The sequence below is a fragment of the Helianthus annuus genome, chromosome 16 (assembly GCF_002127325.2).
Source record: "Helianthus annuus cultivar XRQ/B chromosome 16, HanXRQr2.0-SUNRISE, whole genome shotgun sequence".
NCBI classification, from domain to species: domain Eukaryota; kingdom Viridiplantae; phylum Streptophyta; class Magnoliopsida; order Asterales; family Asteraceae; genus Helianthus; species Helianthus annuus.
This window is the reverse complement of record NC_035448.2, coordinates 139,075,514-139,091,230: the sequence shown is the minus strand read 5'-3', so window position 1 is coordinate 139,091,230 and position 15,717 is coordinate 139,075,514. Positions and strand designations below refer to the sequence as shown.

At 30.1% G+C, this 15,717-nt stretch overlaps 1 protein-coding gene and 1 long non-coding RNA gene across 2 annotated transcripts in view; both read right to left on the bottom strand.

The window, feature by feature from the left end:
* LOC110919663 overlaps positions 1–4,104 on the bottom strand; it is a 29,676-nt gene extending 25,572 nt beyond the window's left edge. The window contains exons 1-3 of the mRNA XM_022163926.1: positions 3,579–4,104; positions 1,955–3,172; positions 1,475–1,863 (exon numbers count right to left, since the gene is read on the bottom strand). Of these exons, the coding sequence (XP_022019618.1) occupies positions 1,475–1,863; positions 1,955–3,172; positions 3,579–4,104 (2,133 nt within the window). The remainder of the gene's footprint in view (positions 1–1,474; positions 1,864–1,954; positions 3,173–3,578) is intronic.
* Positions 4,105–12,993: 8,889 nt separating this feature from the next.
* On the bottom strand, positions 12,994–13,682 carry LOC110917904. The gene is made up of 3 exons (XR_002580933.1): positions 13,601–13,682; positions 13,145–13,173; positions 12,994–13,048 (listed from the first exon to the last, which is right to left on the bottom strand). It is a non-coding gene; the product is annotated as an uncharacterized LOC110917904 (long non-coding RNA).
* Positions 13,683–15,717: the final 2,035 nt, after the last annotated feature.

The following is a 15,717-nucleotide window of genomic DNA, read 5'->3' as shown; positions in this document are numbered from 1 at the left end:
GACCATTTCCAAACTCATACGATTCATTCGACACCTATAAATACCGGTTCATACCTCCATCGAAAACACACCCTTCTTCAAACCCACTCGCACTTTTTATTCTTCCTCACTGTTTCGAAGGTCGCCGGAGTTCGTTGGCGCAAACCCGAAATAAAACGAAACCAACTCGACTCGAACCGAAACCAAAACCGTTGTCGCCGGAGACCTGCTTCTTCGCCGGAATTGCTCCACCTCTGACCACCGTCGAACCACCGCACCTTCGCCGCCGGTACGAAATCCCGATTCCATTCATTCCTTTTCTTTTTTTTCTTATATAGAAGTATGAATATATACAGTTTTTTTTTCGATCCATTATAACAGTTTGTTTTTATTATTACAATTATTATTATTATTATTATTATTATTATTACTATTATTATTATCCTTATTATTATTATTATTAATATTATTATTATTATTATTATAATAAAACAGATTTATAAAATTATCATTTTAACAGATTTATTCTAATATCTGAAATATTATTTTAATTCAGAAATTTATAAGAACAGATTGTCATATATTTCATTAATGAAACTTATGATTGTTAATTTAGACATGTTTATATTATTCTAATATGCCTTTTTATAATCTCTAAATTCCCAATAATTAACAAATCCTCAAAAATTAATAGGGTAATTCTCTTGTGCACACTCTTGGGCAAATTCCTGATTCTTAATCTTATTCCAAGAAATACGCAACGCACACTAAGGTGAGTATACTCGATCCCATTTTCGTTTTGAACACTTTGGGTGCAACATGTATTCTATATTCAAATTACACAACACTTGAAACTTGTTATATTTACACTCTATCCACATTTAAACACGAAACATTTCGCTGCTTGTTAATCTCATATGCTATGCAAGTTGAACGTATTGAACAAGTTAAACGTATTGAACAAGTTGAACGTATTGAACAAGTTGAACGTATTGAACAAGTTGAACGTATTGAACAAGTTGAACGTATTGAACAAGTTGAACGTATTGAATAAGTTGAACGTATGGAACAAGTTGAACGTACTGAACAAGTTGAACGTATTGAACAAGTTGAACGTGTTAACTTCCCGCTAGTCTATTGGGAAAGGCAAAGTGGATCATGTTATTCGTGTTGGATATGAGTATTTACACATTCTATTCTACTATGCTATGTATCAAACTTGTATACTCGCCAACATTTTTTTGTTGATGTTATTTTAATACATGTTGCAGGTTGATAGTCAAGATGATGAAGGAATCAAGTTAGGGTGGATTAGAAACACACCTAGAAATAAACTATGTTGGAATCTTGTTTGTTCATTTGAACAATGTATGACATTTTAGAATTTATGAAATTGAATTTAAATTATATTGTCACAATTAGTGTTATGTTGTTTTGAGCAATTTGTTCGTCTCATCCCGATGTTTCCGCCATCGGTTGGGGTGTGACATGCAATACCACTTGAAGCAACATTAATAACGATATGTCCAGTGGATCTAATGGATGCACCTAAAGTTTTCCACAAAAAAGTCTTGCCCGTACCACCATAACCGTACACAAAAAACACACCACCCTTTCCACTTCGAACAGCATTCATAATTTCATTATAAACTGCTCTTTGATCTTCGTTTAGAGAGCTGTGAAGATTATTGAACTCACCCCTAAGTTCATCAGTGTCAAAAGAAAGCTCCTCATTTATCAAACGGTTGCTCTCGGTCATTAGATAGTCATCATCAGGATAAGGCATCGTTGAGAACCTGTGCAAGCTGGATCCATTACGAAGAAGAAATTTTTCGATTCTGGTCAATGTTATATTCTTTAAACGTTCATCTGATACAACGAATCCTACAATGAAAACAAAAAATATTTAATATAACGAAACAATTTGTTAATAAAACATAAACAAAATATAACAAAAAGGATAAAAAAAACATACCGCTCATGCCAGTATCTTTACGCATATTGTATAAAATGTCCTCAGACATTAGCTCCCACGTTTTCTCCCAAACAAATTCAGGTCTTGAAAGCGTATTAGACAAAAGTAGTGTTCCAAACAAAGAACGAAGATAATGACCGTTCCCAGTGAAACTGGATTCTTTAATACACTCGATATATTCATTGTCATCATCTAACAGGCCACGTGCATAACACGCATCCCTAAAAGTAGGATAAACAACACCTTCATATGTTCTGATTTCTTCAAATGATCTTGGTCCTTTAACCTTGGTAAGAAGAATTCTTAGATAATAAGCCTCACCAAGAGAAGGAGACGCAGAATATATTCTCCCAATAACAACATAATTTTGACGTGGCTGCCAGCAACGATCTTTTAACTTCCACACATATTTTGAAGGAAACTGAACATAAGTAAGTTCTCTTGCTTCAGGCTTAGAATTGTTCATCTTCATCCATTCTAAGAAAATAGATGAATTTACTTGAGGTTTGTGTAAGACATCCTCAATATCGTCGTCACAACTAAATACAACATTTTGTTGTCCTGGAAGATGAAAAGGTAATCTCATGACAGAAGGATACCGATAATGAACATCATTGGCAAATATTCTCCAGCTTGCTTCACATGCGGAAACATATCTAGCTTCGTAATATTCTTTAATTTCATCTTTTGGGATCTCCTCATCTGGACCTCTGTCTGAATCAAAAACAGCAACAGTGGCTCGATCAGGTCCTTTATTAATATATTTAAACAAATACTTAATTGAACCCGCCTGATTGCACCACTCCACGTTGATGTGCGCCTGATACCTTTTAAGAAGCTTTTTGTTGTATGGAACTACACTCCTATTGTCCAAAGTAACACCCTTCTTCACAACCATGTGACCAGAATCTCTTCTCCTATAAACGGGAAATCCATCAGAATCAATGGAAGTGGATTCCAAAAACTTCTTTGGAAAATTCTTAGAACAACGGTTGCCAACCATGCATGGACATTTTTTGTTGGCATGTCCGCAAGGACCATGCATCATAAAGTCACTCACAAGAGAATACAATTCAGGATCCTCGTTTTTATCAGGAATCTCAGCTGAGATAAATGGATCAATGTGTTCAACCGTAGGAAGCTTATGATCAGCTTTCATAAATAAGCAAATATGCGCATGTGGCAAACCACGCTTTTGAAACTCAACTGTGTAAACAACTACAAAAAAAAAAACAATGAGTTAAATATAGTAGATAAAAGGAATGGGAAAGACAAAACCAATTAATAACTTAAAAGTGGATATCGATTTTACATACCTGCATTAATATCACCAAATTTTTTTTTTTTGCTTCAAATCAGTTATCAATTCATCGAGTTTCATCTTAAACAATCGACAAAGTATGTCAGGTCTGTCTTCTGGCTTAATTGATGAGTCACCAATAAATCTAACAATTTCAGGCCATTTCGGATTACATGTGATAGTGATAAAGAAATCAGGATACCCATAATTCCGACATAACGCCATAGCATCCAAATAGTTTTGCATCATGTATCGAGAACCACCAGTAAACGATGACGGTAATATAACATGTTGTCCGGTATGACTCAAATCACTCTGACCAACCTCTTTGAACATTTTTAAGACTGTTAAGCGAGTCAGATCTCAGTTTGATTTGCTGAAAACGTATGAAGTTGAGCCTCTCACTTTCAATCATTGTGTAGGCATCGACTAAAAACTGCTGAAACAACCTTCTTGCATTAAGAATTAGAGAAAACTTGTTATGTCTATCCTGAATTCTATAAGAAAAAAACTCCCTCATAGTGCAAGTTGGTCTTGTCTTCTTTGTGTTAGGACCAAATTCCCTATGAGGAATATTAATCCTATAGCCATCGTCTCCGTACGGAAAAAGAATCGGATACTGGAGAGCAAGGTAAGAAGGATGTAACTCGCTAATACGCTTAAGGACTCCTGAACGCTTTTCAACAATAATATCACGACTTTCTATCTTAAGATCAGGTTCATCAACTATTAAAGCAGCAACTTCAGAACACGTAGGTAAGTTGTATGTCCTTCCGTCACGATCTCTCTGTGAGATTAACCGTAGCCTAAGGGAAACGTTAGGAGTCTCATGGAGGTGGTCGCGTACCATTCTGTAAGTTTTTACCAGCATATTCGTAGAATCTAACATGTTGGTAAGAAACTTTATAAATTTAGCATCAAGTTCCTTTGCCCTTAAAGATGCTTTGCTTGTAGAATCACTGTAAATAAATGATAGATTGTTAATTACCGTGTTAAACATTGAAATGAACAAAAATAGTATTACAGGTTATAACATAACATTAAGAAACATAACCAAAAAAGATACTTACCCAAATAACAACTCTCTATTAGCAAGCTCATTCTCAGTATCATAGATATAAAGTTGTGAGAATTTTGGCTGGGCTCCCTCCTTAGGAAGAAGACTACCCATACTATGTGCATTCTGACCACTGATTCTATAAACATATGGAGCATTTCCTTTGTTTATTTTAGTATCTACTTTTCCTCCCATTGAAGTAAAGGAAAACATAGAATTGTAACGTCTTATATTCTTTAAGAAAAACTTGCTTTCTTGATCTAAAGAGCAAAAAAGCATCTGATAAGATGGATGAGAATATTTATATTCAGGCAAGTCAACTTTACCATATCCACAACATAAGCTATATGTTTGTTTTTGAAGTGTAATGCGACCCTTTCCACCTTCGGTAGCCCATAACTTTGCAAAGCATAAACCACACGTAAGTGATTGGTCACCATGGTCAACGTAATCTGAACATTAAACACAAATATGAACATTAAACACAAATTGAATAATTGTGTAGGACATTTAAAATATGAAAAAAAATATGACTAACATTACTAACTTACCTTTGGATACGCCTTTGGTGGCGTCTACAACAACCTCGTGAATATGATTTTCATCATCAGAATCAAGAGGAGCCATTGGTATGGCTTCTATTTCAATTGGTTTATGAATAAGTCTACGCTTTCCAGAAGACATCTTTTTTAGCGAGGTAAATTCGGAGATCGAACATCTTGTGTTACGTTTATTGGTTATTGGAGGATTAAAAGAGTAGCAGTCATTCAATGGTAAAGTTGATGAGCTTGCAATATTATCTACATAACAAAGAAAAATACTTTTTCGTTAAGTATATTAAGGTATACAAATAATAATGTATGTAAGAATATAATTGTAACATTTACCGTGTGATATAGGATTCAAAGAAGACATAGCATTAGAACAATATGGTACACTCTGAACTTGCGTACGTATGTTTGTAATACACGACAGTGGTGTCATGTTTTCCTTGTTTGCCAGCATCATACGTGGTACTGATGTTGAAGAATGTTGCAAAACATTTGTCCTCATATTTTTACTTGAAATTGCCCCCGATGATAAAGGTACGTTTCTCGACGATTTAGAATTATTTCCTATTCAGGAAAAAAAATATGATAATACAAAATAATTATTTAGAAAATTATTTGTTGGCATCTTTTTGGTATAAAAAATAAACAAAATATGAAAAATCACAAAGTAGTAAGTGCTTGTTATTGGCTATGATTACCTGGTGTTATGTTTTCTATATTTGCAAACGGTGTACGGTTGGGTGTTGTATACTTATCTTGTAGTACATTTCCTTTCTTCTTCATTGTAGAAGGTGTAATAATGGAAGATGTTACGTTAACCAAGGAATCTAAATGATTACCTAATAGGATATAAAAAAACATAATATAAAAAGTAATATCACAGAATTGCAGTTGACAAAGTAAATCCATAATGTGAAGTCTATAACATTATCTAAATATTAAAAGTAAACTTACGTGTTGGTTTAAGAGTTGATGATTGGGTAGTACATGTTGGTATTGAAAAATTGGGAGTTAATTCTCTTTGTTATTCAAAATAAAACGTGTTGATGATGAAGACGTTGAGCATCCACTTTTAGAAATCAAATTTCTACTAATCCTTGATCTCTTACTATCAAGGTATAGTTTTCTTAACTTCCGCCTGTGTTTAGCCTGAACAGCTGAAATAGTAATATAGAAAAAATGAATAAATGTTGACATATGGTTCTTTAGTATTTTAATTAAAATAATTATTTGTTACACATCTCGTTAAATAACAAATCAATTATTAAAAATAAAATCTTATTTCGTTTAATAATGTAAGAAATTAGGTTGCCTTAAATAAGTATGTTTGCTCAATATTTGACTTATAATGATAAACATATTTAGATTCAACATTTCCATTTATAACATAATTACAATAATGTAATAAATATTGGTTTTTTTATTTCAATTGGACCGAACTAAAACTATTATATAAAGGGTATACATACCATCATCAACTATAGGTTTGAAGTTTGACATAATGGTTTATATTCCTTTCGATATTATACTGTTTGAAATCTTAATTCGACTCCATGGTAGATCCATTGATCAGTACAAATGTGTATGTCGACAATGGAATGAAGGGCTATCGTCATGGCAGTTTATGTCGTTACATGTTAACTATGTTGAAGAATATCTAGTAAGATATTATACTTGTCTTTTACTTACATTCATATTTAAATTACTTGTACACTTACATTGTTGATTCTTACTTTAAAATTATTCAAAACTTATGGATGCAGGAGAGATTCTGGGAGGATTGCGCGTCACTAAATAAAGAACTTTATAAGGAATATTTTCCTCCAGGTTCGAATCAGAAGAATAACAAAGAATATGAGGCAATGTAAGAAGATAACACGATTGGTGAAATTGAATAATTAGCCTTCTTGGATAATTTGTGTTATGTCTTGTTTGTTACGAATAATAAATATTTACTATGTTTGAATAAGATATTCAATTTTAATGTTTTCTTTGATTAAAAATAAAATGAGGTATGAAAGTCAATGGTTTTGGTTATTACAATCTGTTATATGTAATATCGATTTTATAAATATATGATTTATAACAGTAAACAACATAAATAAATGTATTAAAAACATATATGAATATATAAATGAAAGAAAATTACCTCTAACAAAATAAGCCGGAAGTGCTGTTGATTTTGACTTCTTATAATCAAGATATATTTTTCTTAACCAACGTCTATACTTACCTTCATCAGCTACAAAGAAAAAAAAAGTAAAAAAGTACAAATAAATGTACAATTGAATAACATTTTCTATATTAGAAGTAAAAAGTATGAAAACACGTACACTTATTACCGATGCCAGGGTGTGGACGTTCAGAAGAATATGAAGTAAGTTGTTGAAACGTATTCTGCATTTTGTTAACACCACAGAGTACTACAACAAAAACCATATAAGTTTAAAATGAAAAACAAATGCATGAATGAATAAAATTATAACAAAATACCTAAAAAATTACTGGAAATATAAAAAGTGATTAATAAAATGTTTCAACCGTATAAGGAACTCGAGAATGCAAATTCTCCTAACCATGAGATGCTTTTTGAAAGTCTATGAAGTATTCGAATTTATAGAACTATGGTATTAGTTATTTATGGAATGAATAATATAAATTGGTAAAATGAATTGGAAGAAAGTTAATCACATTAAATATGAAAACAATCTTACATTTATTGGTGTTTGATTAAATTTGCTAAAAATACGATTTTCTATAAATAAGTATAGAAATGTAACTGAAAAGAAAAATTTGACATAATTACGTTGATTACTTAAAATAAGTTTAAAGGTGTAATTGAATATTAAATCATATATAACTATAAATGGTAAATGTTCATTTGATGAGAAACAATTAATAAATGTTAAAGGTAAAATTTAAGTTTGATTTAGTTATGTTTATGTTTTCGGATGATTAAATTAAAAAAATTAAAGTAATCAACGTACTCTAGTACAATAACGAATATAACAAAACATCATTGACAATCAAAAAATATTACATCAAACATGAATATGTCATAATAAATACCGCAAAACATAAAATGTCTTTAAACATAAAATTAGTCATAGCATACCGAAAAAAATCCAATACTCAAATAACAAATAATTTGTTTCTTATTAAAACCACACTTTGACAAATCTCCTTCATCAATTGTTGCTAAGGTCTTCGTCAACAGCATTCTTCTCAACACACATGCGAGGCTTACTCGCTGACGACCCCAATCCCTCATCATTCAAATAAACATCATCCAGGTTACGCTTCATATCAGAAGATGGTTGCTTCAATTCACACACGTAATCCTTTGACACAGGTGTGGTGTTATCGCCAGTGTAAGAATCCGCATCCTTAAAGAAATAAAAATAAATCTGCTAAGACAACATTAAAATTACATATAAGTTAATTTTAAAGTTAATACCTTAAAACTGTCACCACCAGTAGCTTGGAGCTCAGACTGAGTCATACCAAAAGAATCAGATACATCAAGCTGTAACAATATGAGAAAACAAAAGAAAATTACTTGAAGATATTTTAAACAGTTATGAAAGTAAATGTATATCTACATTTACAAAACGTAAGCTTACTTGGTCAATTTTGAATTTTTTGTTCAGCTTATCCAAGATGTCTTCATCAGTGGTAACAACTGAGATTCCATAATTCTCGACAGCATTGACAATATTAAAGTCACTTACTTTAATCACGAAAGCACACTTTAGGTTAAGCAATGATTCAAATTCAACTGGATATTCTCCGGGATTCTCATTCGACTTCAATAACTATATATTACAGAATATACGGTGTCGTTATGAAAAATATATAAAATTTTAATTACAACTAATATTTAATGTAAAGTATAAATAAAAATAACCTCGTCCTGAATTTCTATAAGTTCCTTTGCAGTTTTACCAACAAACTTCATAGCCTCATGATCAAACAATGTAAGTGTCACCATACCGGTTGAATCTTGAACACGAACCGGTATTTTAAACCTTTAAAACATAGTTTAAATATTTAAAAAAGTATATCTATATATACATATATATTTATGAATATATAAACAAACGACCTACGTTGTTGTTGTATATCCGAACAATAGGTTGAAGTATGAATAAAAAACATTTTACCTGGACAACGGGAAAACTTCTTTACCATTACAATCCTTGTTAGAACATTGATACAACTTCTCATCTTTAACATCACTTGTTCCATCATCCTTATCATATGTTTCAAACTTTTGCTCAACTTTGGACTTGCAATAGTTACACCCATCATAATACCACATCTTATCTGAAACAATTGCAACGATAGTTCCAACAACAACAACTTTCTTTGGCTGTTTACATAACAAAAGACAACAATTAGATTAAAATTTAGATAAAATTTAAAATATAACATATGAATTGTTAATGATAACCTCTATGATTGATCCAAGATGAGCAATTGGTGAAAAAACATCGTTCTTTAAAAATTCATCTTCGACAGAACACATGATATATGACCCAGCATGGCTACTTGACTCAATTGAAGCAGCAAGTTTTGCAAGAAACCTATTGAACAGTTTGAATAAAAAAAATGTTCAATAAACAAAAAATAAATAAAAAACAAAATGATGAAATCAATAAATAAATATTTTATATAATATGACTTACTTTTGCCTAAACAATAGCATGTCATCAAAGTTGTCGTTAATGAAAAGTCGTGAACCATCAAAGTTATTAGACAAACCCCATTTACCTATTGTAATGTAAAAAAAATAAACATTAAATAAAATATATATAAAGTAACAACATCTAAATAAAGTGTACTATGAGGTAAGTAAAGTGGTTTGAAATAAATACCTTTGTATGTCTTAACAGCACCAAAATGGACAACAACGACAACATGTGCTTCACGCTTTTCACTAACCATGTAAGAATACATGTCCTTAGCGTAATCATCCCAAAGAGTTAAATCGATCTGAACATCTCTAAAAAATAATATAACAAAAAAGTATAAGTTTAACAACATTTTGTAATTTTAAAAGCCTAATATAGAATAACAATCATATAATTTAAGAAAAAATTTTACTCAATATCTTGAAGCTTAAGATTAAGGCGTTTCCCTTTACTACCATCCTTTTTGTTCGTATCCTCGATGTTATAACAAACACAAACATAACCAATGAAATCTACCAAAAAATAAAAAATACATGTCAGCATATATAAGAACATAAAAAAAACATAAAAATTCCTAAAACAAATATTATGGTATATAAAGTATGAAAAATTAATTAAAAAGCTACATACCTACTGTTGTACCCTCCTTTATTTTCTGTGACAGAACATCATTAAAATCAACAAAATTGAAAACATACTGCGGACCCTCCCATTTTTTGCACTTTTCCACAAACGTATGGTAGTAAAAAGATAACTTCTGATTGTTAGGTACAATCTTGAAAAAAGTGGTGTTAGCAGCAAGAGAAGGTCGTTTTATGATAAGGCATTCATCAACAATAAGATGCCTCTCAAACTTTGAAAATAGCTTATGCAAGCAAGATGCTTGAATCTTGGTACCCTGTCGGTAAATACATAAAAGCATGAAAAAGAGATCTTAATATGAAATGAAAGTCAGTATAATTTAAACAAAAAAGAAAAAATCATCAATATACCATTTCATCCATCAGTATCATATCTATACAATAAGTCTCTCTTTCATTAGCTCTCATCTTCTTCCTCCACAAACTAACAATTTTAACCTTGATAGTGTAGTTTGTGCTAAGAGCATCGATATCGTTCAGCAAGGTGATCTGACCTTCGTTTTCCATTGTAGCTAAGATGCAATCAATATAGGAGTAGGGTATTGAAAAACTATTAGTTTGCCTTAAACAGAAAACAATTGATCTATTTATATAAAACGATCAAACGTATTATTTTTAGTAATATAATATTAATATTTGTAATCAAAATAAACCTCTTTTTTTAAAGACAATAAATAAGGAAACAAAATAATTTATAATTAGATAAATGTAATTAACATTTATGAAAATTTAAATAAATGGAAACTATACATGTTAATTATATACCCTGGGATTCCGTATACGATTTTAAATATTTTTTAAAATTACCTATGATTTTATATATATTATAATGTAGCATTTCACAACTATGATTATTGTATTTTTCTAAATGTTTTTGAACGAAACGATATTACATGATTATAGGTTTGAATTTGGAAATGACGCAATTATGTGATTAATGACTTGAAAGGTAAAAAATGAAATATTGAATTTGGAACAAACAAATTGAAAGTTTAATTTCTATAATAATAATAAATATAAAATTGGTTATTTATGTTAAATAAAGTTGACAAAAACTTATACTGTATCATTTCCCAAGCATAATCCAAGTTTAAAAACTGACAATGATAGTGTTATGTATATAGAAATACATTATTCATTAAAAATGGGATACATATTACTTTAACTAATCTTAAATACTTATTTGTTTAAGAAAAAAGTGTGTTTATGCTACTTTTTTAATAAATTATTAACTTCATTAGAATCTGTCAAGGATTTTATAAATTTGACCATTAACTGTTAAACAAATACAATATATTTTGAAAGAGATGACAAAAATGATTGGTTAAAAGAACAGTAAAGATATGAAAAAATATAAAAACTTAAAATTCAAAACCAAAACGAATGTCAATAACCAAAAAAAACCATATAAAAACTAAAAAAGTAACAGATGGAAGGCAAAAAACATGCCGTAAATGTCATATATCTAATGACTACGCCTAACGTAAGGTACAACCAGATCAACACTCAACACCTGGTCATTTTCATCAAAAGAATAATGAACCCTGTCACGGACCTTAATACCAGCAGCTTTCATGAACTTCTTCCAATTGGTTAAAGCATATCGCCATCCTCCATCGCTTTTTCTTTCACGTCTGGTACCATTAGTAAATTGCTTTGGCGGATCCAGATGCATAACTCTAACGGTGATATCTCTTAAACCTTCATCAAGTCTAGCCATTCGTGAAACAGGATCTGGAATCCTCTGTATTGTTGTGGAAATAAAATTAATAAAAATTATTAAATAAAAGAACAATGTTTAGAAAGAAACAAAAAAAAGTTTCTAAAACTTACAAAATAACGATCACCAGCCATACGAACAAAATGACGAACACCACCGTGTATTACTTCATCAACTTCGTTTTCAACATCGATAGGTGCAACGTCAGACTGCAATTAAATAAATAACAGAAATTAAATTAACATGTATAAAATATATTATTATGTACCAATATGTAACTTACCTCATCGACCTCTAAATCCGAAAAATTCATTTCAAGACCGTTTTTCCCAAATACTTTTAAATGGAAGAAATTACCAAAAGCTTTTGTAAAAAAAAGAAAACAACCATCCTTCAGCTGTAACTGACTAACAATTACGTCAATACCAACGGAAAAACCTACTTTTCCGTCAGATGTTTCAATGAGAACGTTAAATGTGTTGTTGTCTGTAATTACAGTAGAGATTACATCATTTGACGAATAATCATAGTGTTTTGGCAGGATACATTCAGGAATGACCTGTGGGAATGATAAAAAAAATCAGCAAAAAGTAAATTTAATATAAGTAAAGTAATACATAATACAGTATGAAAAATATAAATATAACTTATCTTACATAAAATTGAGATGATGGAGGGAGCAGATACGTCCAAAAAGTGCTATGACTAACCCCATCAACGAAATATGTTAACTTAAACGTAGTAGAATCTATAGGATTAAATACTACCAAACACCCTATGGTTAGTCGTAAATGTTCTACAACTTTAGACCAACCATGAAAAAAGAATATCTTTCCTTTAGAAGCGCTTAATCCAACATTAAATAGTCGGCCATCTTCTGTGTGTATATCAACATTCGCAGGACATTTATATACACCCCATAGTTTGCACACAGCATCATCTGGAATACACTAATAAAAAAAACAAAATGATTTATTATTATAGTGAAAAAATATAAACAATACAATAATAAAAAACTGTACTTAATAATAAGATAAAGAAAATAAAAAAAAGATATTTAATAATTTGTCATTTACCATAATAAACTCGTCTGCTTTATTCATGTGCCTACAGAAGCAGGGTCCCCTGAAACTGATTTAAAGATTACGATGTTAATCAACTGTAAAATGTTAAGGTTAGCATGATAAAAAAAACGAAAACAAAAGACAGATTCTAAAAATGAAATACCTTGATGAACTTTCAGCCATATGAAATACCTACATAAGAGGTTACATAAACAAAGCACGTCAGATGAATTAAAATATGTGCTACCAAATGATTTACAGTGACAATTAAATTAAATAAAAATTCCTAATTATAATAAAACCTAGTATACTATCATCAAATATAGATAAAGTTACCAATGATAAAAAATATATATTAGTGAACAAATAATAAAAATTTCTATGACAATAAGAATAATCGCATGTATAACATAAACCTAAAAAGTCCATCAGACTGAATAAATCATATAAACATAATCATAGGAAATAGTTTGCATCAAAAATCGCCTTTAGATCAACATAAATAACAATGCTAATGGGATTTAGGGTTAAATAAACATAAACATACATTAAACACATAACACAAAAGAAAAAACACATGAATAAAGACTAAAGAATGAATTTAAGAAAAAAAACTTACAGATTGTAAAGCGATATGTGAACTTGAGGAATGGATTCAATGAATTGTAGATGTAGATGATGACGGTAAAGAACGTAAACCCATCTATATATGTAGATCCACTAAAGAAAATCATTGTTATATGGAAACCGATGGTATTCTTGGAATAAGATTGGAGAGAAGTTGAAGAGTTGATTGGAACCATAACTGCAAAAGGAAGTAAATAATATGTTAAAAAATAAAACGTGAAATTAATTATAGAAACATTGACTAATTATATAAACAGACAATTAATTACAAAAAACATAAATATTGATAATTATGCTTATATACATTTAATCATCTTTAAACCAAAATTCAAAAATTTTTAACACAGATTATTGTTATTTAAAAAAATAAAACATAACGGAAAAATATACAAAAACAAATTAGGTTGTTTGAGCTAACCTCTGTTGCTTGACAATTTCCGTATTCAGATTGTTATGACGGAATTATTGATTTAGATAGAAGAAACAATCATCAACAATCAAGTAAAACATCTGATCTAGATTTCGGTTTTTATTTAACAACAGTAAGCATGTTCAATCCATTAGAATAAATATGAATCCTACATAAACAACAAAGTAAAACAAAATAACCTCGAGATTTATGATCGGATCCTCAAAAATCAGACCAAATAATAGTTAATATAAGCACAAACAATGTTTATAAACCTAACTTCATATATATAATAAATAACATAAAATCAACAGCAGATCTTGATTCATAAAATATATAACAAATATTTAGATTCAATTTAGCGTATTTACCTTTGATCTTGACCTAATTTTTGTAAAGATGGTGAGAAGATAACCGATTGAATGTTCTTAAGGTAGAGAGAAGAAGGTAAAGTTGAGGTAGGTATGAATGAGAGATAAGAAAATGAAAAAGTTTATAAATGATCCGAATATATGCAAAAGGTCAATTCAGAAATGGAAAACCCGACCCACAACATTCCGGATCCCGCTTCCATTTCGTTCAAATCGTGAAAGCTTATTGCTTTTGAGAATTCCCTCCTAAACTCAAAAAATGAGGTTGCCACATCAGCAAAAATGTCCCAAATCCCATGCCACCTAGCCCAAATAACATCTCGTTTATATATATATATATAGATAACATCTTTGAAGAGAAGAAATGCGTAAATTCATAAAAAAGAATATGCGGAGTTATCTGCTATATTTACATTATTTAAAAACCCTGATATTTTCTTAAATACAAACAACCTTTCATTTACTAACTAGTATTAAGCCCTTGCGTTCTAGCAGTTATCATAAAACTGTGTCAAGTAGTACCAATGTTATACCACTATCAACGACCACCAACACCGGAAAAGCTCGTAAAAATAAAATAAATAAAAACGGAAAAAATAACGTCGAGCGAAAAGTAGATGTAAAATCTTTGAATCACGCACGCTCGTTGCAGAAAAATTAAACCGAAACGTAAACACAGAAAAAAATAACCAAGTCAAACGAAGAAAAATAGACGTGTTTTGACCGACTAGTCAAATGGGAAAAATATACAAAAAAATGTTGAACCCCACACGCACGTTGTGGTGCGTTAACTCACAAAGTTTAGAACGAAACGAAAAACTTTAGAAAGACGAGAAGTATGGTGGACCAAAATTGAAAATAAAAAGAGTTGGGATTAAACTGCAAAAGATGAAAAACTTTTGGTTAAAAGTAAAAAAAAAAACAAAGCGTTTAAATTGCAAAAGAAAAAAAGTTTTTAGTTAAAAATGAATAAAGAAAAAAAACCCTACAACACCATAATTTACAATAAAAGTTAAAAATTTTATTTTTTTAAATTTGAATAAACTATTATATATTAATAGAGTAAACTCTAGTTAATGGTTAAATACTTATTTATTATCTGAATAATACACGATTTGTTTTCAGTTTATTTATTCTTCTTTGATTTGTTTAATATTTGTGAATTCATATTGGTTCAAGAGATATTAATCATTTATTAGATATCAGATTTAGATATTAATAATATTATTAAAAGATTCGAGGAGAAAACGTCATGTGGTATATTGAAGTTATTTATTAATCTTAGATAAAGATAAGGATAAAGATTAAGATACGTGATATTTATATATC